Source organism: Rhinoraja longicauda, chromosome 13 (genome assembly GCF_053455715.1).
Source record: "Rhinoraja longicauda isolate Sanriku21f chromosome 13, sRhiLon1.1, whole genome shotgun sequence".
NCBI classification, from domain to species: Eukaryota; Metazoa; Chordata; class Chondrichthyes; order Rajiformes; family Arhynchobatidae; genus Rhinoraja; species Rhinoraja longicauda.
Window position 1 is genome coordinate 52,925,217 of NC_135965.1, and position 25,359 is coordinate 52,950,575.

At 47.4% G+C, this 25,359-nt stretch overlaps 1 protein-coding gene across 3 annotated transcripts in view; it reads left to right on the forward strand.

The window, feature by feature from the left end:
* Nucleotides 1-21,936, forward strand: part of LOC144599722 (uncharacterized) — a 74,633-nt gene extending 52,697 nt beyond the window's left edge. For 2 of the 3 annotated variants that reach the window (XM_078410980.1, XM_078410982.1), the window contains 5 exons: nucleotides 900-1,096; nucleotides 5,798-5,883; nucleotides 7,077-7,174; nucleotides 16,342-16,404; nucleotides 19,715-21,936. In XM_078410980.1, coding sequence (XP_078267106.1) covers nucleotides 900-1,096; nucleotides 5,798-5,883; nucleotides 7,077-7,174; nucleotides 16,342-16,404; nucleotides 19,715-19,888 — 618 coding nt within the window. In that variant the 3' untranslated portion in view covers nucleotides 19,889-21,936. The remainder of the gene's footprint in view (nucleotides 1-899; nucleotides 1,097-5,797; nucleotides 5,884-7,076; nucleotides 7,175-16,341; nucleotides 16,405-19,714) is intronic. The other variant, XM_078410981.1, reaches the window with a different exon arrangement.
* The last annotated feature ends 3,423 nt before the right edge of the window (nucleotides 21,937-25,359 follow it).

Sequence of the window (25,359 nt, forward strand, 5' to 3'; positions counted from 1 at the left end):
ACTGATCCCACCACATTGGGTTAATGGACAATGAGGACCACTGATCCCACCACATTGGTTAATGGACAATGAGGACCACTGATCCCACCACATTGGTTAATGGACAATGAGGACCACATTTGGGGTACAATCAATTTTGATCAATCAATCTACTTATTTAATTGTAGTGGAAGGAACTGCAGATGCTGGTTTACACTGAAGTGCTGGAATAACTCAGCGGGACAGGCAGCAACTCTGGAGAGTAGGAATGGGGGACGTTTCAGTTCTAGACCATCCTTCAGAATTGACTCGTTCAGAAGAAGGGTCTCGACCCAAAACGTCACCCATTCCTTCTCTCCAGAGATGCTGCCAGTCCTGCTGAGTTACTCCAGCATTTGAATTGAATTGAATACATTTTATTAGCCAAGTATGTGTATATATACAAGGAATGTGCCTTGGTGCTTTGCTTGCAAGTAACAACACGACATACTGTAAACACTTAGGAATAAAACATTCTAACTTACACATGTGAAGAATGAAATAAAATACCAGAGCAAAAGGAGGCTACAGACTTTTGGTTGTTGAGTAGACGATAGACAATAGGTGCAGGAGGAGACCATTCGGCCCTTTGAGCCAGCACCGCCATTCAATGTGATCATGGTTGATCATTCTCAATCAGTACCCCGTTCCTGCCTTCTCCCCATACCCTCCTGACTCCGCTATCCTTAAGAGCTCTATCTAGCTCTCTCTTGAATGCATTCAGAGAATTGGCCTCCACTGCCTTCTGAGGCAGAGAATTCCACAGATTCACAACTCTCTGACTGAAAAACCAGCCACTGCTCGTGGGAAAGAAAGCTGTTTTTGTGTCTGTCTTCTGTTTGTTTAATTGGTTTGTGGGTTTTTTTTTATTTGGGGAACAGAGGAAGCAGAAGTCGCCGTACGAGGAGCAGCTGGAGCAGCAGCGACTGGCAGACCTGCGGGAAGAGGAGGCACGCAAGCTGAAGGAGCGCCAAGATGCCCTGCACCAGCAGAGGCTGCGGGAGTACATGGATCACCAGCAGCAGCTCCAGCAGGAGGAGAGGCACAAGGAGGAGCTGGTGCAGCAGGAGCAGTTCAAGTGAGCCCCTCTGCAACAACTCTCCAACACGTCTCACCAACATCTACACATGCATCTCAGAAAGCATCTCGTCACAATGCATCACAGCAAGGTTTGGTGGACAGCCCACAGCCCCATACACAGGGAACAGTCCCATACACAGGGAACAGTCCCATACACAGGGAACAGTCCACAGTCCCATACACAGGGAACAGTCCCATACACAGGGAACAGTCCCATACACAGGGAACAGTCCCATACACAGGGAACAGTCCCATACACAGGGAACAGTCCCATACACAGGGAACAGTCCCATACACAGGGAACAGTCCCATACACAGGGAACAGTCCCATACACAGGGAACAGTCCCATACACAGGGAACAGTCCCATACACAGGGAACAGTCCCATACACAGGGAACAGTCCCATACACAGGGAACAGTCCCATACACAGGGAACAGTCCCATACACAGGGAACAGTCCCATACACAGGGAACAGTCCCATACACAGGGAACAGTCCCATACACAGGGAACAGTCCCATACACAGGGAACAGTCCCATACACAGGGAACAGTCCCATACACAGGGAACAGTCCCATACACAGGGAACAGTCCCATACACAGGGAACAGTCCCATACACAGGGAACAGTCCCATACACAGGGAACAGTCCCATACACAGGGAACAGTCCCATACACAGGGAACAGTCCCATACACAGGGAACAGTCCCATACACAGGGAACAGTCCCATACACAGGGAACAGTCCCATACACAGGGAACAGTCCCATACACAGGGAACAGTCCCATACACAGGGAACAGTCCCATACACAGGGAACAGTCCCATACACAGGGAACAGTCCCATACACAGGGAACAGTCCCATACACAGGGAACAGTCCCATACACAGGGAACAGTCCACAGCCCCATACACAGGGAACAGTCCCATACACAGGGAACAGTCCCATACACAGGGAACAGTCCCATACACAGGGAACAGTCCCATACACAGGGAACAGTCCCATACACAGGGAACAGCCCCATACACAGGGAACAGTCCCATACACAGGGAACAGTCCACAGTCCCATACACAGGGAACAGTCCCATACACAGGGAACAGTCCCATACACAGGGAACAGTCCACAGTCCCATACACAGGGAACAGTCCCATACACGGGGAACAGTCCCATACACAGGGAACAGCCCACAGTCCCATACACGGGGAACAGTCCCATACACTGGGAACAGCCCCATACACAGGGAACAGCCCACAGTCCCATACACAGGGAACAGTCCCATACACAGGGAACAGTCCCATACACAGGGAACAGCCCCATACACAGGGAACAGCCCACAGCCCCATACACAGGGAACAGTCCCATACACTGGGAACAGCCCACAGTCCCATACACGGAACAGACCCATACACAGGGAACAGTCCCATACACAGGGAACAGTCCCATACACTGGGAACAGCCCCATACACAGGGAACAGCCCACAGTCCCATACACAGGGAACAGTCCCATACACAGGGAACAGTCCCATACACAGGGAACAGCCCCATACACAGGGAACAGTCCCATACACAGGGAACAGTCCCATACACAGGGAACAGCCCACAGCCCCATACACAGGGAACAGTCCCATCCACAGGGAACAGTCCCATCCACAGGGAACAGTCCCATACCCAGGGAACAGCCCACAGCCCCATACACAGGGAACAGTCCCATCCACAGGGAACAGTCCCATACACAGGGGGGTAGTGTGAATTGTGAGGAAAATGCAATAAGGCTGCAGGGTGACTTGGACAGGTTGTGTGAGTGGGCGGATACATGGCAGATGCAGTTTAATGTAGATAAGTGTGAGGTTATTCACTTTGGAAGTAAGAATAGAAAGGCAGATTATTATCTGAATGGTGTCAAGTTAGGAGGAGGGGGAATTCAACGAGATCTGGGTGTCCTAGTGCATCAGTCAATGAAAGGAAGCATGCAGGTACAGCAGGCAGTGAAGAAAGCCAATGGAATGTTGGCCTTCGTAACAAGAGGAGTTGAGTATAGGAGCAAAGAGGTCCTTCTACAGTTGTACCGGGCCCTGGTGAGACCGCACCTGGAGTACTGTGTGCAGTTTTGGTCTCCAAATTTGAGGAAGGATATTCTTGCTATGGAGGGCGTGCAGCGTAGGTTCACTAGGTTAATTCCCGGAATGGCGGGACTGTCGTATGTTGAAAGGCTGGAGCGATTGGGCTTGTATACACTGGAATTTAGAAGGATGAGGGGGGATCTTATTGAAACATATAAGATAATTAGGGGATTGGACACATTAGAGGCAGGAAACATGTTCCCAATGTTGGGGAAGTCCAGAACAAGGGGCCACAGTTTAAGAATAAGGGGTAGGCCATTTAGAACGGAGATGAGGAAGAACTTTTTCAGTCAGAGAGTGGTGAAGGTGTGGAATTCTCTGCCTCAGAAGGCAGTGGAGGCCAGTTCGTTGGATGCTTTCAAGAGAGAGCTGGATAGAGCTCTTAAGGATAGCGGAGTGAGGGGGTATGGGGAGAAGGCAGGAACGGGGTACTGATGGAGAGTGATCAGCCATGATCGCATTGAATGGCGGTGCTGGCTCGAAGGGCTGAATGGCCTACTCCTGCACCTATTGTCTATTGTCTATTGAACAGTCCCATACACAGGGAACAGTCCCATACACAGGGAACAGTCCCATACACAGGGAACCACTGCATCCACACGGAACAGACCCATACACAGGGAAGCACTCCATACACAGGGAACAGTCCGATACAAGACCATGAAACATGTTCCCAATGTTGGGGGAGTCCAGAACCAGGGGCCACAGTTTAAGAATAAGGGGTAGGCCATTTAGCACGGAGACGAGGAAAAACTGTTTCGGTCAGAGAGTTGTGAATCTGTGGAATTCTCTGCCTCAGAAGGCAGTGGAGGCCAATTCTCTGAATGCATTCAAGGGAGAGCTAGATAGAGCTCTTAAGGATAGCGGAGTCAGGGGGTATGGGGAGAAGCAGGAACGGGGTACTGATTGGGAATGATCAGCCATGATCACATTGAATGACGGTGTTGGCTCAAAGGGCTGAATGGCCTCCTCCTGCACCTATTGCCTATTGACCGCAAGTGATTGCACAGAATTGTGGACGCAGCCCAGACCATCACACAAACCATCCTCCCTTCCATTGACTCCATCTACACCTCATGCTGCCTCGGCAAGGCCAGCAGCATAATCAAGGACCAGTCTCACCCCGGCCACTCCCTCTTCTCCCCTCTCCCATCAGGCAGAATGTACAGAAGTGTGAAAACGCTCACCTTCAGATTCAGGGACAGTTTCATCCCGGCTGTTATCAGGCAACTGAACCATCCTACCACAACCAGAGAGCAGTGCTGAACTACGATCTACCTCATTGGTGACCCTCGGACTATCATTGATCGGACTTTGCTAGCTTTACCTTGCACTGAACGTTATCCCCTTATGTACAGTACCTTACACTGTAAGTGGCTCACTTGCTGTCATAGATTGTCTTTCCGCTGACTGGTCAGCACGCACAGAAGCTTTTCACTGTACGCCTAAAGTCCAAAGTCCAAAGGATACGGGTAGCAATCCATACAATTTTGTCTTTTGAGGTCCTCCTTCGTAATTATTCCAAATTCTTAAAATTCACCTGCACAGCCTCATCTGATTTCCTGTCCATGACTTTTAATTGTTTGCAATTACTGTGTCTTTACGTTGGAGATACAGCGTGGAAACGGGCCCTTCAGCACACGGTGCCCGTGCCCACCAGCGATCACCCCGTACACTAACACTATCCTGCACATTAGGGACACTTTACAATTTACAGGGTTCGATCCTGACTACGGGTGCTGCCTGTACGGAGTTTGTTCATTCTCCCTGTCCTGCACGTCTTTGGAGCGTAGGAGGAAAACGGAGAATCTTGGGAAAACCCTCGCAGGTCACGGGGAGAACGTGCAAACTCCGCACAGACAGCACCCACAGTCAGGATCGAACCCGGGTCTCTGGCGCTGAGAGGCAGTAGCTCCACGCGGTCTGTGGTGATGGTGGGTTTACTGTGGTCTGTTGTGATGGTGGGTTTACTGTGGTCTGTTGTGATGGTGGGTTTACTGTGGTCTGTGGTGATGGTGGGTTTACTGTGGTCTGTGGTGATGGTGCGTTTACTGTGGTCTGTGGTGATGGTGGGTTTACTGTGCGGGCCGTTCATTGTTAACTGTGTCGTTCTGCAGGGTCTGTGTGATGGTGGGTTTACTGTGGTGATGGTGGGTTTACTGTGGTCTGTGGTGATGGTGGGTTTACTGTGGTCTGCGTTGATGGTGGGTTTACTGTGGTGATGGTGGGTTTACTGTGGTCTGTTGTGATGGTGGGTTTACTGTGGTCTGTGGTGATGGTGGGTTTACTGTGGTGATGGTGGGTTTACTGTGGTCTGTGGTGATGGTGGGTTTACTGTGGTCTGTTGTGATGGTGGGTTTACTGTGGTCTGTGGTGAAGGTGGGTTTACTGTGGTCTGTTGTGAAGGTGGGTTTACTGTGGTCTGTGGTGATGGTGGGTTTACTGTGGTCTGTGGTGATGGTGGGTTTACTGTGGTCTGTGGTGATGGTGGGTTTACTGTGGTGATGGTGGGTTTACTGTGGTCTGTGGTGATGGTGGGTTAACTGCGGGCCGTTCATTGTTAACTGTGTCGTTCTGCAGGCGACAGGCAGATTTCCATCGTGACGATGCGGCTGCTGAAACTGAAGATGAACACGATGTGCGAGAGGAGGAGGAGGAAGAAGAGGGTAAGGTGGAATCTAGGAATGGGCTCCTTGCCATCTCTGCTCTTTATCACTCACTCCACCGCTCTGCCAATCAACCCCCCCTCACCTGTATCTACTTATCACTCAGCAGGCTTTGCCCCGCCCTCACCTGTATCCACCTATCACTCAGCAGGCTTTGCCCCGCCTTCACCTCTGTCCATCTGCTCCCCACTCCAACCAGTTTGAACAAGGGTGCCCACCTGCCACGCTGCCTGTCCTTTCCTTCTACAGATGCTGCCAGGCCTTGGAGATGCACCACAGTGTCGGGTAGCATCGCAGTGTTGGTTTGGGAACAGCTCTTCCCAAGACCACAAGCGATTGTAGACGTGTCCCAGTCCATCGCCCAGACCGCACTCCCCACCATCGACTCCATCTACACCTCACGCTGCCTCGGGAAAGCAACCAACGTAATCAAAGACTTGTCCCGCCCAGGTCATTCCTCCTTCTCCCTGTCCTGTTCGGCAGAAGGTACAGAAGCTTGAAAGCACGCACCACCAGACTAAGAAACAGCTTCTTCCCCTCTGTTATCAGGTCCTTCCATAAGCTAGGGCACTGTCCGATTCACCTCTACCCCATTGCGGACATTGGATGTTGTCTCTGGGACTGATGCGCTACAATGCTGAGAACTATATTCTGCACTCTGTATCTTGCCCTTTGCTCCACCTGTTGTACTTGAGTTTGGCTTGATTGTATCCATGTATTGTATTAGAAACGTAGAAACGTAGAAAATAGGTGCAGGAGGCCATTCGGCCCTTCGAGCCAGCACCGCCATTCATTGTGATCACGGCTGATCATCCCCAATCAGTAACCCGTGCCTGCCTTCTCCCCATATCCCTTGATTCCACTAGCCCCCTTGAGATGTATCTAACATTATCTGATCTGATTTCATAGTATACAAAACAAAGGTTTTCACTGTACCTCGGTAGGCGTGTCAATAATAAACCTTCCTCCAACAGCTGCTCCCAGCTGAACAAAATGGCCACACTAGCAGCAAGCTGATCGGAACCATCTGCCTTCTCCACATGCCCTCAGCGGACACGGTGGGCCAAAGGGCCCCTCGGAAACGAGCCCTTCGGCCCATCGAGTCCGCGCCGGCCAGCGTTCTCCAGAGTAAAGTAAACTAACGTACACATTGAGCGATTGAGTAACGAGGTTTTCCATTGTTTGGCTGTCAGGCGATGATGACCACAATCCACACGAGGAAGCTGAAGATCAAGACCCAGAAATCGTGAACGAGGAACATCAAACAGAGCATGAAGCTCTCAAACAGCAGGTGAAGACCTCCTCAAAGTGATTTATAATTTGTGTCGGGCAGCTTGTTGTCACGTAAGGCACAGCACACGAACAGGCCCTTCAGCCCACAGTGTCTATGCGGATCATGATGCCAAGACCATCTCTTATCTGCCTGTACATCATCCATATCCCTCCATCCACTGCATATCCATGAGCCTACCCAAATACCTCTTGAATGCCCCCATCTCCTCTGCCTCTACCACCACCCTGCAGACTGTTCCAGGCACCCACCACTCTCTGTGTAAAAACAAAGTTTGTTCCCTAATAATGTCAAAGCTCTGCCTTCAAGTATTTGATTTTTCCATCCTGGGGAAAAGGAGCTGACTGTCTATCCTATCTTTGCATCTCTAAAAGTAATATGTGTCGCTTGGGCAGTTTACACCCCAGCGGTATGAACATCGACTTCTCTAACCTCAGATAGTCTCTGCTTCCCCTCTCCATCCCCTCCCCCTTCCCAGTTCTCCCACTAGTCTTCCTGCCCCCGACTACATCCTATCTTTGTCCCGCCCCCTTCCCTGACATCAGTCTGAAGAAGGGTCTCGACCCAAAACGTCACCCATTCCTTCTCTCCCGAGATGCTGCCTGACCCTCTGAGTTACTCCAGCATTTTGTGTCTATCTTTGGTGTAAAGCAGCATCTGCTGTTCCTACCTACATATGTCACTCTGATAAATGTAGCCTTTACAAAACCTCCACATCGTTCTGGGCATGCCTGGTCAGCACTGCATGCAATACTCCAAATGTGATCGAGCTGCATCGTGACTTCCTGGTTCTTATTTTCAATGGCACAATCGATTAAAGCATGCACGCCTTTTCTACCACTCTGTCTATCTGAGCCACCACTTTAAGGGTCTGAAGAAGTGTCCGGACCCGAAATGTTACCTGTTCCTTCTCTCCAGAGATGCTGCCTGACCCGCTGAGTTACCCCAGCCTTTTGTGTCTATCTCGGGTATAAATCAGCATTTGCGGCTGTTTCCTACACTTTCAGGGAGTTATGGACTTGGATCCCAAGTTCCCCCTGTATAGCAATGCCATTAAGGATTCCTCTGTACATCAAGTGAAAGAAAATAACTGCAGATGCTGGTACAAATCGAAGGTATCACAAGATGCTGGAGTACATCAATGCTGTTAACGCAGTCTTGTCCACCAACAAGTTTACAGCCCAGCGGTCTGAATATTGATGTCTCTGACTTCAAGTAACCCTCACAACCCTTTCTCTCCGACCCTCCTCCACCTGTTGTTGTACCAGCTTCAAAGTCGTCTTGTTGAGTCTCATTGTCTGTAACCTGTTTTCACCTAGCCCACAGTTACACAGCCTGTCTCCTCTATCATTGTTACTTTTTTTGCATATCTTTCGTTCATTTGTTCCATATCACCATCTCCATCTCTCGTTTCCCTTTCCCCTGACGCTCAGTCTGAAGAAGGGTCTCGACCCCAAACGTCACCTATTCCTTCTCTCCAGCGATGCTGCCTGACCCGCTGAGTTACTCCAGCATTTTGTGTCGACAAGTTTAATTAGTTTGATGTCCTGTTGGAGCACAGACAGCTACACTTCCCCTCCTTTACTAGAAAATGCCTGAAGAGCAATAGCTAAGTGTAGTGCGTGCAACTGGACACGGTGTAAAGAGTGAAACGTCTGCTGTAGGCTGATTCCCCTGCTGTATATGATCATAACATTGACAGAAGGCCACAGGCATTTTACTGTGAGCATGAGAATCTGAGCTTTATTGTATGCATGGTGTAGGTTTTGTTTTGTGTTACTTAAAATTAAACGTTGTAGCAATGCATCTACTGTTGTGTGTGCTAAATGTGCAATGTCATTGTGTGTGTGTGTGTGTGTGTGTTGTGGGTGTGTGTTGTGGGTGTGTGTGTGTTGTGGGTGTGTGTGTGTTGTGGGTGTGTGTTGTGGGTGTGTGTGTGTTGTGGGTGTGTGTTGTGGGTGTGTGTGTTGTGGGTGTGTGTGTGTGTTGTGGGTGTGTGTTGTGGGTGTGTGTTGTGGGTGTGTGTGTGTTGTGGGTGTGTGTTGTGGGTGTGTGTTGTGGGTGTGTGTGTGTTGTGGGTGTGTGTTGTGGGTGTGTGTTGTGGGTGTGTGTGTGTTGTGGGTGTGTGTGTGTTGTGGGTGTGTGTTGTGGGTGTGTGTTGTGTGTGTGTGTTGTGGGTGTGTGTGTGTTGTGGGTGTGTGTTGTGGGTGTGTGTTGTGGGTGTGTGGTGTGGGTGGGTGTGTGTTGTGTGTGTGTGTCATACAACACAGAAACAGGCCCTTCGGTCCAACTTGTCCGTGCCTCATCGATACTAGTCCCATTGCCCCGCGTTTGGCCCATATCTCTCTAACCTTTCCTATCCATGTACCTGTCCAAGTGTCTTGTAAATGGTCATAACTGGTAGGAGCAAGAATTAGACCATTCGGCCCATTGAGTCTACTCTGCCATTCAGTCATGGCTGATCTATCTTTCACTCTCAACCCCATTCTCCTGCCTTCTCTCTGTAACCTATCACACCCTTAACACTCGAGTACCTGTTAATCTCCACTTTAAAAATTCCCAAAGACTTTGCCTCCACAGCGGTCTGTTGTGATAGTCCCCGTCTCCACTACCTCCTCCGGCAGCTTGTTGCAAACACCCACCACCCTAGGTGTGGAAACGTTGCCCCTCGGGTTCCTGTTAAATCTTTCCCCTCTTAAAGCTGCGTCGTCCGGTTTTTGATTCTCCTGCCCTGGGTGAAAGACTGTGTGTGTTCACCCTCTCTATTCTCAGTGTTTGTGTTTGTTCTCTGTTTTCAAGATCAGAACCAAACACTGGGATGACTAGAGATTTATGCCAACACGTTGATCATTCATTACATTTGGCCAAGTCTGATGTTTGCTCCTTTGTGCCCACTTTCCCAATGGCATCTTCATTTGGATACCTCCTGTAGTAATCCTATGCAAGTAGCGTGGATGTGGAGAGGATGTTTCCACTAGTGGGAGAGTCTAGGACCAGAGGGCACAACCTCAGAATTAAAGGACGTTCCTTTAGGAAGGAGACGAGGAGGAATTTCTTTAGTCAGAGGGCGGTGAATCTGTGGAATTCTTTGCCATAGACGGCTGTGGAGGCCAAGTCAATGGATATTTTTAAGGCAGAGATATAGATTCTTGATTAGTACGGGTGTCAGGGGTTATGGGGAACAGGCTGGAGAATGGGGTTAGGAGGAAGAGATAGATCAGCTGTCATTGAATGACGGAGTAGACGATGGGCCGAATGACCTAATGAAATGGATGCTATGTAATGGAAGAATGGGGAGAAAGTGACATTGGTGAGGCCCTATTTGGAATATTGTCTTCAGTTTTGGTCGCCCTGCTATGGGAAGGATGTCATTAGACTGGAAAGAGCACAGAGAAGATCTACAAGGATGTAGCCAGGACTCGAGGGCCTGAGCAATAGGGAGAGGTTAGGCAGGCTAGGACTTTATGGATCTGAGGTTTGGAACTTAGCTCAATGTTGGACTAGATCCTGAGGGTGCATCTCGGGCCCAGAAGCCACCTCCTCAGAATAAAAGGACGTACCTTTAGGAATTTCTTTAGTCAGAGGGTGGTGAATCTGTGGAATTCATTGCCTCAGAGGGCTGTGGAGGCCAAGTCAGTGGATTACATAAGACAGAGATTGATAGATTCGTGATTAGTACGGGTGTCTGAGATTATGGGGAGAAGGCAGGAGAATGGGTTTGAGAGGAGAAGGTTGATAGATCAGCCATGATTGAATGGCGGAGTAGACTTGATGGGCCGAATGGCCTAATTCTGCTCCTGTCACTTATGAACTTATTGGAACAGCTAAAGGCTGCATGAACTCTGAGCAAAGATGATGAAATATTGACAGATTAAAGTGACTTTGATTTTAGTCATGTTAAATAATGGATAGACCATAATTATTGCTGGGAAGACATTGTTAAACATTACCTGTTTAATGCAGAACCATCTATTTTGTTCTGACTGTACATTTTTGTTAAACTGCCATGTTGTCAATTTTGTGTTTTGATTTTTCTTTTAATATTCTATCCTGCAGCAGTGTATTTCCCATTGAGTAAAAACACAATTATTAATCCGTTATAGAGATACAAGGAACTGCAGATGCTGGTTTTACAAAATAAAAAGACACACAATGTGCTGGAGTAACTCAGCGGGTTCAGGCAGCATCCCTGGAGAACGTGGGCAGGTTACAAAAAAGACACGCAGTCTGAAGATGGGTCCCGACCCGAAACGTCACCTATCCATGTTCTCCAGAGATGCTGCCTGACCCGCTGAGTTACTCCAGCACTCTGTGAAACATCACCAATCCATGTTCTCCACAGATGCTGCCTGACCCGCTGAGATACTCCAGCACTCTGTGAAATGTCACCTATCCATGTTCTCCACAGATGCTGCCTGACCCGCTGAGTTACTCCAGCACTCTGTGAAACGTCACCTATCCATGTTCTCCACAGATGCTGCCTGACCCGCTGAGTTACTCCAGCATCTTGAGCCTTTATTTATATATATATATATATATATATATATTATCTTCTGTTCTCAAATCTGGTGCTTTATCAACAAAGCCTGGCCTTTATCAGTTACTGCAGCTGTTGCTGAAAACTTTGTACCGACACTGTTGGTTCAGTCATCAACTAACAAATAAAGCTCATTGCACAAGGTGGCACATTTAGTTTGTCTTTCATTGCTTGTTTACTATGTGTCGGTCCTTCTTGCTCTCTTGTGTGTAACTGTGGATGTCGATCACCTTCTGAGTCTGTCCATTGAGGTATAGAGACGTGTGCTGGCACTGGGAAGTGCCACTTGGTTAGGAGTTCCATCTTATGGATGAAACGTAAAGCTAGATGCCATCTGCCCCTCTTGTAGATGTACAAGGATATATCCCACGTAACCACATCAAAGTAGAGCAGGGGCTTTATCCACGGTGACCCTGTCTAACCTCTACCTCTACCTCATTGCGACCATTGGACTTTGTCTATGGAACTCGTGGGAGAGTCGAGGACCTCAGAATAAGAGGACGCATCTTATCCTTGATCAGTTCCTGCGGTCTGTGTGCGGTTGGGTTAACCTATGATGAGCGATTGAAGACTTGGGCCTGTACTCGCTGGAGTTTAGAAGGATGAGAGGGGGACCTCATTGAAACTTACCGAATAGTGAAAGGCCTTTGCAGAGTAAATATGGAGAGGATGTTTTCACCAGTGGGAGAGTCTAGGACCAGAGGGCACAGCCTCAGAATTAAAGGATGTTCCTTTGCGAAGGAGATGAGGGGGAATTCCTTTAGTCAGAGGGTGGTGAATCTGTGGAATTCATTGCCACAGACATCTGTGGAGGCCAAGTCAGTGGATAATTTTAAGGCTGAGATTGACAGATTCTTGATTAGTACGGGTGTCATGGGTCATGGGGAGAAGGCAGGAGAATGGGGTTGAGAGGGAAAGATAGATCAGCCATGATTGAATGGCGGAGTAGACTTGATGGGCCGAATGGCCTAATTCTGCTCCTATGACATGAACCGATGAAATGTTGCCCATCTTACCTTAAAGTTCTGCCCTCTAGTCTTTGACATGTTCACTCAGTCAGCTTTGATTTTCAATTCTCAGGATATTTAAAATGCCTTTGATGACACAAAGAGACTGCAGAAGCTGGAATCCTGAGCACAAATCACCGTGCTGGAGGAACTCAGCGGGTTGAGCAGCATCTCTGGAGGGAAATGGACAGTTGGTGTTTCGAGTCGAGACCTTTCATCTGAACCAATAGGACTAACTCCCAATTTCTTTTGACTATTTTCAGCTCAGTTTTTGACTCCAAAAATGACCTTGGTCCTTCGAAACCTTCTCAGATAATGGATGGCAAAATTTAGCAAATGTGTACATTAGTTTAGTGTGTAGGAAGGAACTGTCTGATGCTGGTTTAAACCAAAGATAGACACAAAAAGCTGGAGTAACTCAGCGGGACAGGCAGCATTTCTGGGGAGAGGGAATGGGTGACGTTGTGGATCGAGACCCTTCTTCAGACGTGAACGTGTCATGTTTATAGTCACGTGCACTGAGGTACGGTGAAAGCTTTTGTTGTTGCGTGCTATCTAGTCAGTGGGAAGACTGCGCATGATTACAATCTATCGTCCACAGTGTGCAGATAGAGGATAATGGGAATGCCATTTAGCGCAGGGTAAAGTCCGATATATGATGGTCCGAGGGTCTCCAGTAAGCTGGATGGTAAGTCTGGTTGTGGTAGGATGGTTCAGTTGCCTGATAACAGCTGGGAAGAAACTGTCCCTGAATCTGGAGGTGTTGTTAGTGTATGTATTGTTAGTTATGTCCATTAAAATCTAAAATATAATGTAAATAGCTCCCTGGCCATATGCACTCAATTAATATTTCAACAAAAACTGCAGATGCTGGAAAACTGAATGAAAAACATAAAATGCAAGTAACACTCAGCAGGTCAGGCAGCATCTGTGGAAAGAGAAACAGGACAAAGGGGGTTACCAGTCGAGCGAGACTTGCCCTGATTTCCTGTTGTTTCAGTTTTTATTGGACAAAATACATGACAGAGCAGCAATTGCAAAATTGTACTTGGCTTCCAGAGTAGAGTTCCGTTGACTTCACCAGAGTCATAGAGTCTGACAGCATGAATAATAAAAAGGCCCTTCGGCCCAACTTGCCCACGTCGACCAGCATGCCCCATCTGCACTAGTCCCACCTGTCTGCATTCGGCCCATATCCCTCTGAACCTGTCCTATCCATGTACCTGTTCAAGTGGGTTTTAAAATGAGAATTCCACAGCCAAATGCAGCAGCAATGATCTGTACGGGTGTCAGGGGTTATGGGGAGAAGGCAGGAGAATGGGGTTAGGAGGGAGAGATAGATCAGCCATGATTGAATGGCGGAGTAGACTTGATGGGCCGAATAGCCTAATTTTACTCCTATCTCTTATGACTTATGATTTTAAAACTAAACCATCATATTGCAAGCTTAGCACACGAACCCAGGAATAAATTCCAGCAACTCCAGTATTCCAGTATCTGTGGAATTCTCTGCCTCAGAGGCCAGTGGAGGCCAATTCTCTGAATGCATTCAAGAGAGAGCTAGATAGAGCTCTTAATGATAGCAGGGTCAGGGGGTATGGGGAGAAGGCAGGAACGGGGTACTGATTGTGAATGATCAGCCATGATCACATTGAATGGCGGTGCTGGCTCGAAGGGCCGAATGGCCTCCTCCTGCACCTATTGTCTATTGTCTATTGACTGTGGGAATATATTAAAAATATATTAACATATTAATATAAAAATATATTAAAAATATATTCATTTAGAAATTCAATGATTAAGTACACACACAGACACACATAAATATGAACCATCTGCACTCTATATGTTGACATGTATGTGGGCAGGAAGGGTTTCGTCACAAATGAACTACCTGTGTAGTTATATATAATGTGGAGAGACATATGTAAAGGTGGGGCTTGGAAGGCTAAGGGCCAAATGCAATAACATAGGACCAGCTACATAGTTATGTATAATACAGGCATATATGGAGATACATTATGGAATATATACATATGAGATACATATATGGAATATGCATTATGTATAATACAGGCATATATGGAGATTGGAAGGGTTTAAGAGACTACGGGCCAAATGAGGTGGGCTCAACATGCCACCTTGGTCATCATGGGTGTGGTGGGCCGAAGGGCCTGTTTCCATGCTGTATACCTCTATGACTCTATGAGCAACTATGTTCAGAATGTATGTGAACACCAATGATACTTGCACATGTTCATAAGTGATAGGAGAAGAATTAGGCCATTCAGCCCATCAAGTCTACACCGCCATTCAATCACGGCTGATCTATCTCTCCCTCCTAACCCCATTCTCCTGCCTTCTCCCCATAACCCCTGACACCCGTACTAATCAAGAATCTATCTACCCCTGCCTTAAAATATATCCACTGACTTGGCCTCCGCAGCTGTCTGTGGCAAAGAATCCCACAGATTCGCCACCCTCTGACTAAAGAAATTCATCCTCATCTCCTTCCTGAAAGAGCATCCTTTAATTCTGCATTCACTGTTGGTTGTGGTGTTGGAGTGTCTCTGCTCTGAGTGTGGACTCTTGCTGCAAGTCAGTGTGGTCCTCGTGTGTGGGGCTTGGACTGGAGGAGTGCCCAGTCAGTGGACAATGCTCTTGACCAGGCTGCCAGATGCTGTGTGGTCCACTGCCCAGTTAACCAGTATGTGTAGGAAGGAACTGCAGATGCTGGTTTAAACCGAAGATAGACACAAAGTGCTGGAGTAACTCAGCGGGTCAGGCAGCATCTCTGGAGAGAAGGAATGGGTGACATTTCGGGTCGAGGCCCTTCAGATCGAAACGTCACCCATTCCTTCTCTCCAGAGGCGCTGCCTGTCCCGCTGAGTTACTCCAGCATTTTGTGTCCATTTTCAGTCAACCAGTGCGCTCCCTGCCTCTGGATAATCTTCCCTATCTCCACCTCCTGCACAAGAACCAACTGGGTGGGCGGGACACAGAGTGCTGGAGGAACCTAGCGGGCAGGCAGCATCCCTGGAGAACATGGATCCATGACCTTTCAGGTAGAGACCCTTGTTCAGACTCTGATGGGTTTACAAGCAGCTCCCATACATCTGGCAGCGCTGGGTGCAAGTTAATGGTTCAGACGTTGAAGAGACCAGCGCCGAGGCCGAGAGAGAAGGTTGTGTTGCCTGTAATACGTAATATGGTGATGGTTTAGGTCAGGACCATTGCCTGTCCCTGATCTCCAGAGATACCGCCTGACTCGCTGAGTTGCTCAGCACTTTGGGCCTTTTTTTGGCACAGCAGTATCTACAGTTCCCTATGTCCACGTTTACTTACGATCTTGTATCAACTGTTGGGCTACAATGGTGAGAACTACATTCTGCATCTTCCCCCTTTGCTCTACCTATTGGACTTGAGTTTGAACTGATTGTATCTACGTGTGCTATATCTGATCGGTCTGGCCAGCAGGCAAAACAAAGCTTTTCACTCTACCTCGGTACATGTCACAATAATAGAACTAAACTTTAAGAAACATTTTCATTTTTTTCTTCAGTGTAGCAAGTTTCTTGTTTCTGGAACAAACAGTATAAACTCTACTTTTTTGATGTTCGCAGATTGAAGGGAATCCTGATCAACAGGAAGACAATGTAGATGAACAATACCAGGATGATGAAGAGGTAGGGACATGCATGCTGATCAGTTCTGGTCATAGAGTCACAGAGTGATACAGTGTGGAAACAGGCCCTTCAGCCCAACTTGCCCACACCAGCCAACATGTCCCAGCTACACTAGTCATAGAGTGATACAGTGTGGAAACAGGCCCTTCGGCCCAACTTGCCCACACTGGCCAACATGTCCCAGCTACACTAGTCATAGAGTGATACAGTGTGGAAACAGGCCCTTCGGCCCAACTTGCCCACACTGGCCAACATGTCCCAGCTACACTAGTCATAGAGTGATACAGTGTGGAAACAGGCTCTTCGGCCCAACTTGCCCACACCGGCCAACATGTCCCAGCTACACTCGTCCCACCTGCCTGCGCTTGGTCCATATCCCTCCAAACCTGTCCTATCCATGTACCTGTCTAACTGTTTCTTAAATGTTGGGATAGTCCCAGCCTCAACTACCTCCTCTGGCAGCTTGTTCCATACACCCACCACCACCCTTTGTGTGAAAAAGTCAGATTCCTAATAAATCATTTCACCTTGTACCTATGTCCTCTGGTCCTCGATTCCCCTACTCTGTGCAACTCCTTGATCTATTCCTCGACATGCTGATACTATTTTACCCGTTTCTTGAAAGACTAATGCTTTGTTGTGATAAACAGTTGCTTTTTCGTTCAGTAGGCTTGAAAGAAAAAATGTTGCTAATCTCTAAATTTACTCTGGGAACATTATTTATTGCCACACTGAGGTGCGCACTTAATTCATGTACGTTCATAAGTGGTAAGAGCAGACTTGGCCCATTCGGCAAGTCCACTCCACCATTCAATCATGGCTGATCTATCTCTCCCTCCTAACCCCATTCTCCTGCCTTCTCCCCATAACCCCTGACACCCGCACTAATCAACACTCTATCGAGAGCTATTTGTGCAGCCCTTCCTTCAGGCTAATCATTAGAAAGGGGATACTTTCGGCTTTATCAGGTAGGAAAAAAACACTTTCTTTTCAGTGTCTGAATCTAAACACCAGACCTGATTTTGTTCCAGTTTCCATCTGTGTTATGATGGATCCCAGCATCGATTTACATTAAGCAGTACCTGTGTTTTTATTGTAAAATCAGATGTTGGCTTATAAAATATTAACGGTGACCTGATTTTCTTGGAATTTCCCTGGGACAACAGTTCTAAATATCTCATGTGAGATAAGTAGTAGGTCTCCAGAGTACAGAATTAAATTGAATGATGTTGAGATCTTGGCCTAATCGGTAGTTGTACGGGATGGGCTCCATGTTTATGCAAGCCAGCTGTGTTAGTCCTGCCATTGATGTTGTGTTGGTTTTTCTGAGTATGACCTGGATTTCTCAGGAGGGGAGAGAGTGTGAGCACGTTCTTGCTGTTGGCTTCATTCCTTCATTCCATGGTGGCACAGTGGCAGAGTTGCTGCCTCACAGTGCCAGGGACCCGGGTTTAATCCTGACTACGGGTGCTGTCTGTACGGAGTTTGTACGTTCTCCCTGTGACTGCGTGGGTTTTCTCTGGGTGCTCTGGTTTCCTCCCACACTCCAAAAATGTGCACGGTTGTAGGTTAATTGGCTTCGGTAAAAATTATAAATTGATCCTACGGTGTTGGGTAGCGCTAGAGTACTGTGTAATCGTTGGTCGGCCCGGACTCGGTGGACTGAAGGTCCTGTTTTCCTCGCTGTATCTCTGAACTAAACTAAACTTTGAAACTCCATGCATCTGCAATTGTTAGCTTTCCAGCCTTTCCTGCCCTTCCAATTCATCTGGCTCCATCTTATCAATGTAATGAAAAGGAACTGCAGATGCTGGTTTATACCAAAGATAGACACAAAATGCTGGAGTAACTCAACGGGTCGGGCAGCATCTCTGCAGGACATGGAGAGGTGTTGTTTCAAGCCAGGAATCTTCTTCTGACTGAATCCCCAATCTTCACCTATCCATGTTCCCCAGAAATGCTGCCTCACCAACTGAGTTACTCCAGCACTGTGTGTCTAACTTTGGTCTGTTTTGGTTTAAATCTGTTTCTGTACATCGCACAGAAGCAGATATTACTTCAACTTATCCATGTGCCCTTTGGGGAGTGGCACAGCTGGTAGAGCTGCCATCTCACAGTGCCAGAGAACCAGGTTCGATTCCAACCTCTGGTGCTGTCTGTATGAAGTTTGCACCTACTCCTTGCGACCGCTTGGGTTTGCTCCCACGTGCCATAGGCACACCGGTTTGCAGGTACCCCACCCTGTCACAGGGAGAATGTGCAAACTCCACGCACAGATAACACCCCAGGTCAGGATCGAACCCTGATCTCTGGGGCTGTGAGACAGCAGCTCTACCAGCTGAGCCACTGTGCTGCCTTTAACTTTGAAGGGAATTAATAATAAGATAAGGACCCTTATTTGGGCCAACGCTCACTGCTAGTGTATGTAAAGGCAGACAACACTTCAAGGCACCAATCCTTCTCTGTACTCGGGTACGGTGGCGCAGCGGTAGAGTTGCTGCCTTAATGCGCCGGAGACCTGGGTTCCATCCTGACTACGGGCGCTGTCTGTACGGAGTTTGTACGTTCTCCCCGTGACCTGCGTGGGTTTTCTCTGAGATCTTCGGTTTCCTCCCGCACTCCGAAGACGTGCAGGTTTGTAGGTTAATTGGCTTGGTAAATGTAACAATTGTCCCTAGTGTGTGTAGGATAGTGTTAGTGTGTGGGAGCGCTGGTCGACGCGGACCCGGTGGCCCGAAGGGGCCAGTTTCCACGCTGTGTCACTAAACTAAACTAAACTACACTAACGTTGAAGCCGTGACCCATCCTCAGGGGAGCAGCACTGTCACGTCTGGGTGGAAGTGTAGTCCCTGTTGTAAAGGCAGTTGGTGAGCTCAGCATCTGTCACCTGCAACTGGTCTACACAACAAGCCTTGCATCATCAGGCAAGATCAACACTGTAGTTAACCCTAGATAGACACAAAACCCTGCAGTGACCCAGCGGGTCAGACAGCATCTGTGGAGAAAAGGAATAGGTGACGTTCCGGGTGGAGACCCTTCTTCCTCTCGGTCCACCCAGCTTCTAGCTCCCTTTCCATTCTGTTAAACGTTTCCAGGGTGTATCTTTCAATCACTCAACATTGGGCGGCACGGTGGCGCAGCGGTAGAGCTACTGCCTTACAGCGCCAGAGACCCTGGTGTGTGTGTGCGTGTGTGTGTGGGATAGCGTTGGTGTACGGGGAGATCGCTGGGCGGCACGGACTCGGCGGGCTGAAGGGCCTGTTTCCATGCTGCATCTCAAAGCTAAACAATTGCATTGACTCCGCTGCAGGCTGATGAGAAGGAACGGGAGGCGAATGAACGGGAAGAGGAGCCCGTAGTTGAAGATCCCAACCAGGGAGAGGAAAAAGAAGATGAAAATTATGAAGTGGAGCCAGAGGAAGAGGATGGGGAAGAGGATGGAGAGGCACTTGCTGTGAAGACTAACCAGCGAGCAGAAATGTGACGTCTTTATAAGTGACTTTACATTATTTTTGTTTCATTACCCAATATAAGTTGAACAAGCCAGTCTTTTATATATACTTTCATGCAAATGTATTTAATGCAGTGTCCTTTTAGGTTAATTTAAATTTGGAGATATTTAAAGGTAATGTATTAAAGACTTTTAATGCAATAAAGACATGGCATTAAGATGATATATAATTTATATAAGCCTCAGTGTAAAGTATGGTCCACAAAATGTTCAAATAAGCTTTTTTTTAAATGTTGAAATGTTGAATCATATGTGCTGTTTGATGATATGTTTTCGACATGAAAGTAATTATTTTGAAGCAAAGTCTATCTTAACTTTAGCAGCGATATAAGACTCCTAAAGTACTTCATCTGTCTTCGCCTTTTGTGATATTTATCAATGTTACGGTAGTTTGAAAGATTCAGCGTGGAAACGGGCCCTTCGGCCCGCCGAGTCCATGCCGGCCGGCCATCGATCTCCCCTCAACACTAGATCTACGTTATCCCACTTTCTCATCCACTCCCTGCACACTAGGGGCCAATTAACCTACAGACCCGCACGTCTTTGGGATGTGGGAGGAAACCGGAGCACCCGGAGGAAGCCCCTTGTAGTCACAGGGAGAACGGGCAAACTCCACACAGACAGCACCCGAGGTCAGGATTGAACCTGGGTCTCTGGTGCTGTGAGGCAGCAGCTCTACCCGCTGCACCACTGTGCCGCCTTAAACCCGTCTTGTTCACACTAGTTCTATGTAGATGTTATTGTTTATACATTGTCAATGAAGAGGCATCTTCTACACTGCATATAGTGTGTAAGTCATGGCCTTGTGCAATCGTCTAAAATCGGTGATGTTATTGTATACTCTCCTAACATTTGTTGCCCATAGTCGGGTAAAATGATAGCCATGCAAGATGTAAAATGGGACAGAGAGTCTCGATTACCCATTTTACTCTGTCTGTCACCGAAGATAAAGGTATCTGCCACTATGTTTATAACTGCTTGTTAAAGTGGCCGACTTAACCTCCTAAACACAGCGAAACAAAATATGTTTCACACAGGTCTATTTTATATACAGATCACATTCTTTAGTTTGGCCTTTCTCAAATCCAAGTCAAAATCGCTCAGAAGATAGAGGCAAAATGCTGGAGTAACTCAGCGGGTCAGGCAGCATCTCTGGAGGAGAGGAATAGGTGATGTTTCAGATCGGAAACCTTCTTCAGACCGAAAGGTAGAGGTGTGTGTGTGGAGTGTGGAGTGTGGGGGGGGGGGGGGGGTGGGGGGGATTTGAGGCGAGAAAAGGCGAGAAATCATTCAGTTAGACCTTGTCTTTCTGATCAATGGGCGTTGAACAAGATTTCTCAAAATACAAGCTAAACTCATGTAAAAACAATTTAGTTTTGCTCAGTGAATTATCTTTTCTACCATTCACAAATTGCCTAAGGAACTGTGTTGCATTTTTATAGATAGTTTGAAGCTTAATAATATTGATATGACAATCAAGTAAGACATAAATTGAAGGCAAGTAATAGTTTGGGGTGCTTAGGAAGGAAGTGCAGATGCTGGTTTAAACCGAAGATAGACACAAAAAGCTGGAGTAACTCAGCGGGTCAGGCAGCATCTTTGGCGAAAAGGAATAGGTGACGTTTCGGGTCGAGACCCTTCTTCAGACTACATTCTTGTCCCGAAGCGTCTCCCATTCCTTCTCTCCAGAGATGCTGCCTGACCCGCTGAGTTACTCCAGCTTTTTGTGTCTATTACTTTGAGGTATTCTGCAAATTCTCTCAACCATATTACACCTGAATAAAGTGGTGCATGTCAGATATAGTGTTACATTTATGGTGATAATAGAGCATTTGTAAGTTTCAAGAAAAGACTTGTCGAAAGAAACTCAACTTTGAAATGTACCAACTTGCTGTAAATGCTATGGTGCTGATATTCAAATAATTATGGTACATTAAAATTTGAAGTTGTTAAAATGTAACTGTAAAATCATTTCTGTCAATGGCAGGGTGGTAGAAATTGTTATAAAGGCAGATTGTTTACTTTTCCTTGTGGATTTTTAATTAATGTGGAAATGTATTAATAAGGTACGTCGAATCAACAAATGTTTGTTCATGTTTTTGAAACAAAATAGTGGTTATTTTCAATATTGTGAGTTTTATAAATGCTATGTCACAATTAAATGATGTAGAAAATGGCCGGGTCAATTAGCAAGCTCCCACGTGTAGGCAGGAACTGCAGGTGCTGGTATAAACCGAAGGTAGACACAAAATGCTGGAGTAACTCAGTGGGACGTTTCAGGTTGAGACCCTTCTGAAGATCAGTCTGAAGATGGATCTCGACCCAAAACGTCAACCATTCCTTCTCTCCCGAGATGCTGCCTGTTCCGCTGAGTTACTCCAGCATTTTGGATCGACTTCGCAAGTTCCTACACTTTATATAAAAAACCCTTCCCTGAAATGAATCCACACTGGCCACCGCAGTTCATTTTAGTTTGGTTTAGTTTGTTGTCACGTGTACCGAGGTACAGTGAAAAGGTTTCGTTGCGTTCTAATGATCAAATACAGGTCATTACAAATTCCACATTCTAACAACTTTCTGTAGCAAAAGTTCCTTCTAGTATCTTTCTTTAGTTCCTTCCCGGATGAACTTCTATCTTTGACCTCTGATGCTGGTCACTCCATAATGGAACAATCACCCCCTAATGCTCCCACATTGCACAGTAATTGTGTTGCTCTATGATATTGATATTGATATTAGTTCATAAGTCATAGGAGCAGAATTAGGCCATTCGGTCTATCGAGTCCACTCCGCCATTCAATCATGGCTGATCTATACTTTCCCTCTCAACCCCATTCTCCTGCCATCTCCCCATAACCTTTGAAGCTTTATATAGATACAGAATGCATCTGTAGTTAACTGATTTAAATTGTACGCAACGTGTACAATGTACGCCTGCCTGCTGGGCGGCACGGTGGCGCAGCGGGTAGACTTGCTGCCTCACAGCGCCAGAGACCCGGGTACGATCCCGACTACGGGTGTTGTCTGTACGTTCTCCCCGTGACCTGCGTGGGTTTTCTCCGGGTGCTCCGGTTTCCTCCCACACTCCAAAGACGTGCAGGTTTGTAGGTAAATTGGTTTGGTATAAATGTAAATTGTCCCTAGTGTGCGTAGGATAGTGTTAATGTGTGGGGATCGCTGGTCGGCACGGACTCGGTGGGCCGAAGGGCCTGTTTTCATGCTGTATCTCTAAACTAACGAGGTCACCTCGTGTGCATCGTGATAAGAAATGATGTGAGATTCATATTTTGGCTTGATATTATTTTGCACACTGAAGGCTTTCCTGAAGAAAGTTTCGACTGTAAAATTGAGACCTGCTTCAGAAAAGGGTGTTCAGTCTTACCTGGTTCTACCATAGTCCTTGTTTCTCAGGTAGGACTTCCCATTCTGTCAACAACCAAACCGCTCCTCGCCAGATACTCGAATGGCCTTAGGACCACCAGTTGCCTTATTGATCACTGACACCCGATCGTGAATTTACATTTCACGCCTCTTCTATCCTTACCTCACACTTTTTATCTTTTCATCTCTGGCCTTTGTCCAACCATCTGCCGACCAACCCACCACCCCCCTCACCTGTATCCACCCATCACTTGCCAGGCTCTGTCCTGTCCCTCATCTCTCTTCCAGCTTTCTCCCCCCCCCCCCCCCCCCCACTGCAATCAGGACATGGAAACATCCCCTTACCATCTCCTCCACAGATGCTGCCTGACCCGCTGAGTTACACCAGCGCTTGGTGTCTCTTTTGGTCAACCAGCACCTGCAGTTCCTTGTGTCTGCCAACACCCAGTTGACCAATCACAGAAGCCGGCCCAAAGCTGAATGACCTCAACATGAACCCCTCAAGGCCTTGTCCCTGCCTCCACCCACCTCCTTCCCCCTCCCCCCCCCCATGCTCTTCTTAGTAATCCTGAAGACCCTTCTATTTCCCCCCTGATCCATTCGACCAACGTAACCTGTAGCCCCTGTAACTCCTTGCTTCACAATGATGGGAGAAAGAGGTGAGTCTGTGCTCTCCAACATGTTGAAACCCCCCCTGACCCACGCTGCCTAAAGATTACTCCTCACGTCCACCTTGTCAACATCAACTTTCACACCCGTTAACAATGTGTGAGGTCACATTTGGGGGGTGCTGGGTGCAGTTGTGCTCGCCCCATTGCAGGGAGGAAGTGGAGGCTTTGGAAAGGGGGGTGGTCACGAGAGTGATGCCCGGATTACTTTCTTGCATTGGTTTCCCTGGAGGCAGCGGAAGCTGAGGGGAGGCCTGCGGGCAGTCTTTACAATTCTGAGAGGCGTGGAGAGGGTAGACGGTCAGAACCTCGCCCCCGCCCCTGCCCCCCACCGGGTGGAAATGTCAAATACTAGAGGGCACAGTTTAAGTTCAGAGGGGAAAATGTTAAAGGGGATATACAGGGCAAGTTTTACAGAGGGCGGTGGGTGCCTGGAATGTGTTGCCAGGGTTGGTGGTGGAGGCAGATACGATAGTGGCATTTCAGAGGCTTTTAGATGGATACTAGACCAAGTGGACCCATTGGATATTGCAGAGAATGGGTGGATATGGAGCTCGTACAGGCAGATGACCCGGAGAAGGGTCTCGACCCGCAACGTCACCCATTCCTTCTCTCCAGCGATGCTGCCTTTGCTGCCTAGTTACTCCAGCTTTTTGTGTCTATCTAGGGATTAGTTTAATTCGTTGTCATGTTCGGCTCAGACGTTGTGGGCAGAAGGGCCTGATCCTGCCTGGTGCCATTCTACATTCTATGTTTTCTATCCTTTTATAATGTAGAGGCCAGGGCTGTTCTTTTACTCCACTTGTGGAATAACCAAGATCACAGATAGGTTTAATGCCAATCCTTTGCCATTTCTCTGCAAGTGACCGTGAGTCTTTGCTTAAGATAGACACAAAATGCTGGAGTAACTCAGCGGGACAGGCAGCATCTCTGGAGAGAAGGAATGGGTGACGTTTCAGGTCGAGACTTCTCCAGCCACAGTTTTTGCAGTTTTGCAAAGCAGTGTTTTGCTTTGTACGTGTGCCTTTTAACTTCTTTCTGCCAGTTGTTTACCTGTTCATGAACATTCCTCCATTCATCCATCTAGCATCTACGAATCCAAGGACTTATATCAAAGCTCATCACCTCGCGCTTCGCTGTACAAATGACTTTATAATCACCTGCTTTATATTCCATTTGCCAATATTACTCGTTCTGCAAGTTCACTAATGCCTTACAATATTCTGCCACAATCCTCATTTGGACTAATTGCAATCTCAAGGGTAGTGTACATGCTTTGAAACAGGCCTCATAGTCCTGAAACTATATAGTTGATATAAATTTTGAACAACTGTAATTGATCCTTGCAGCACACTGATCGCTGCCTTTAGCCAGACTAAACAACGTTCCTTATCT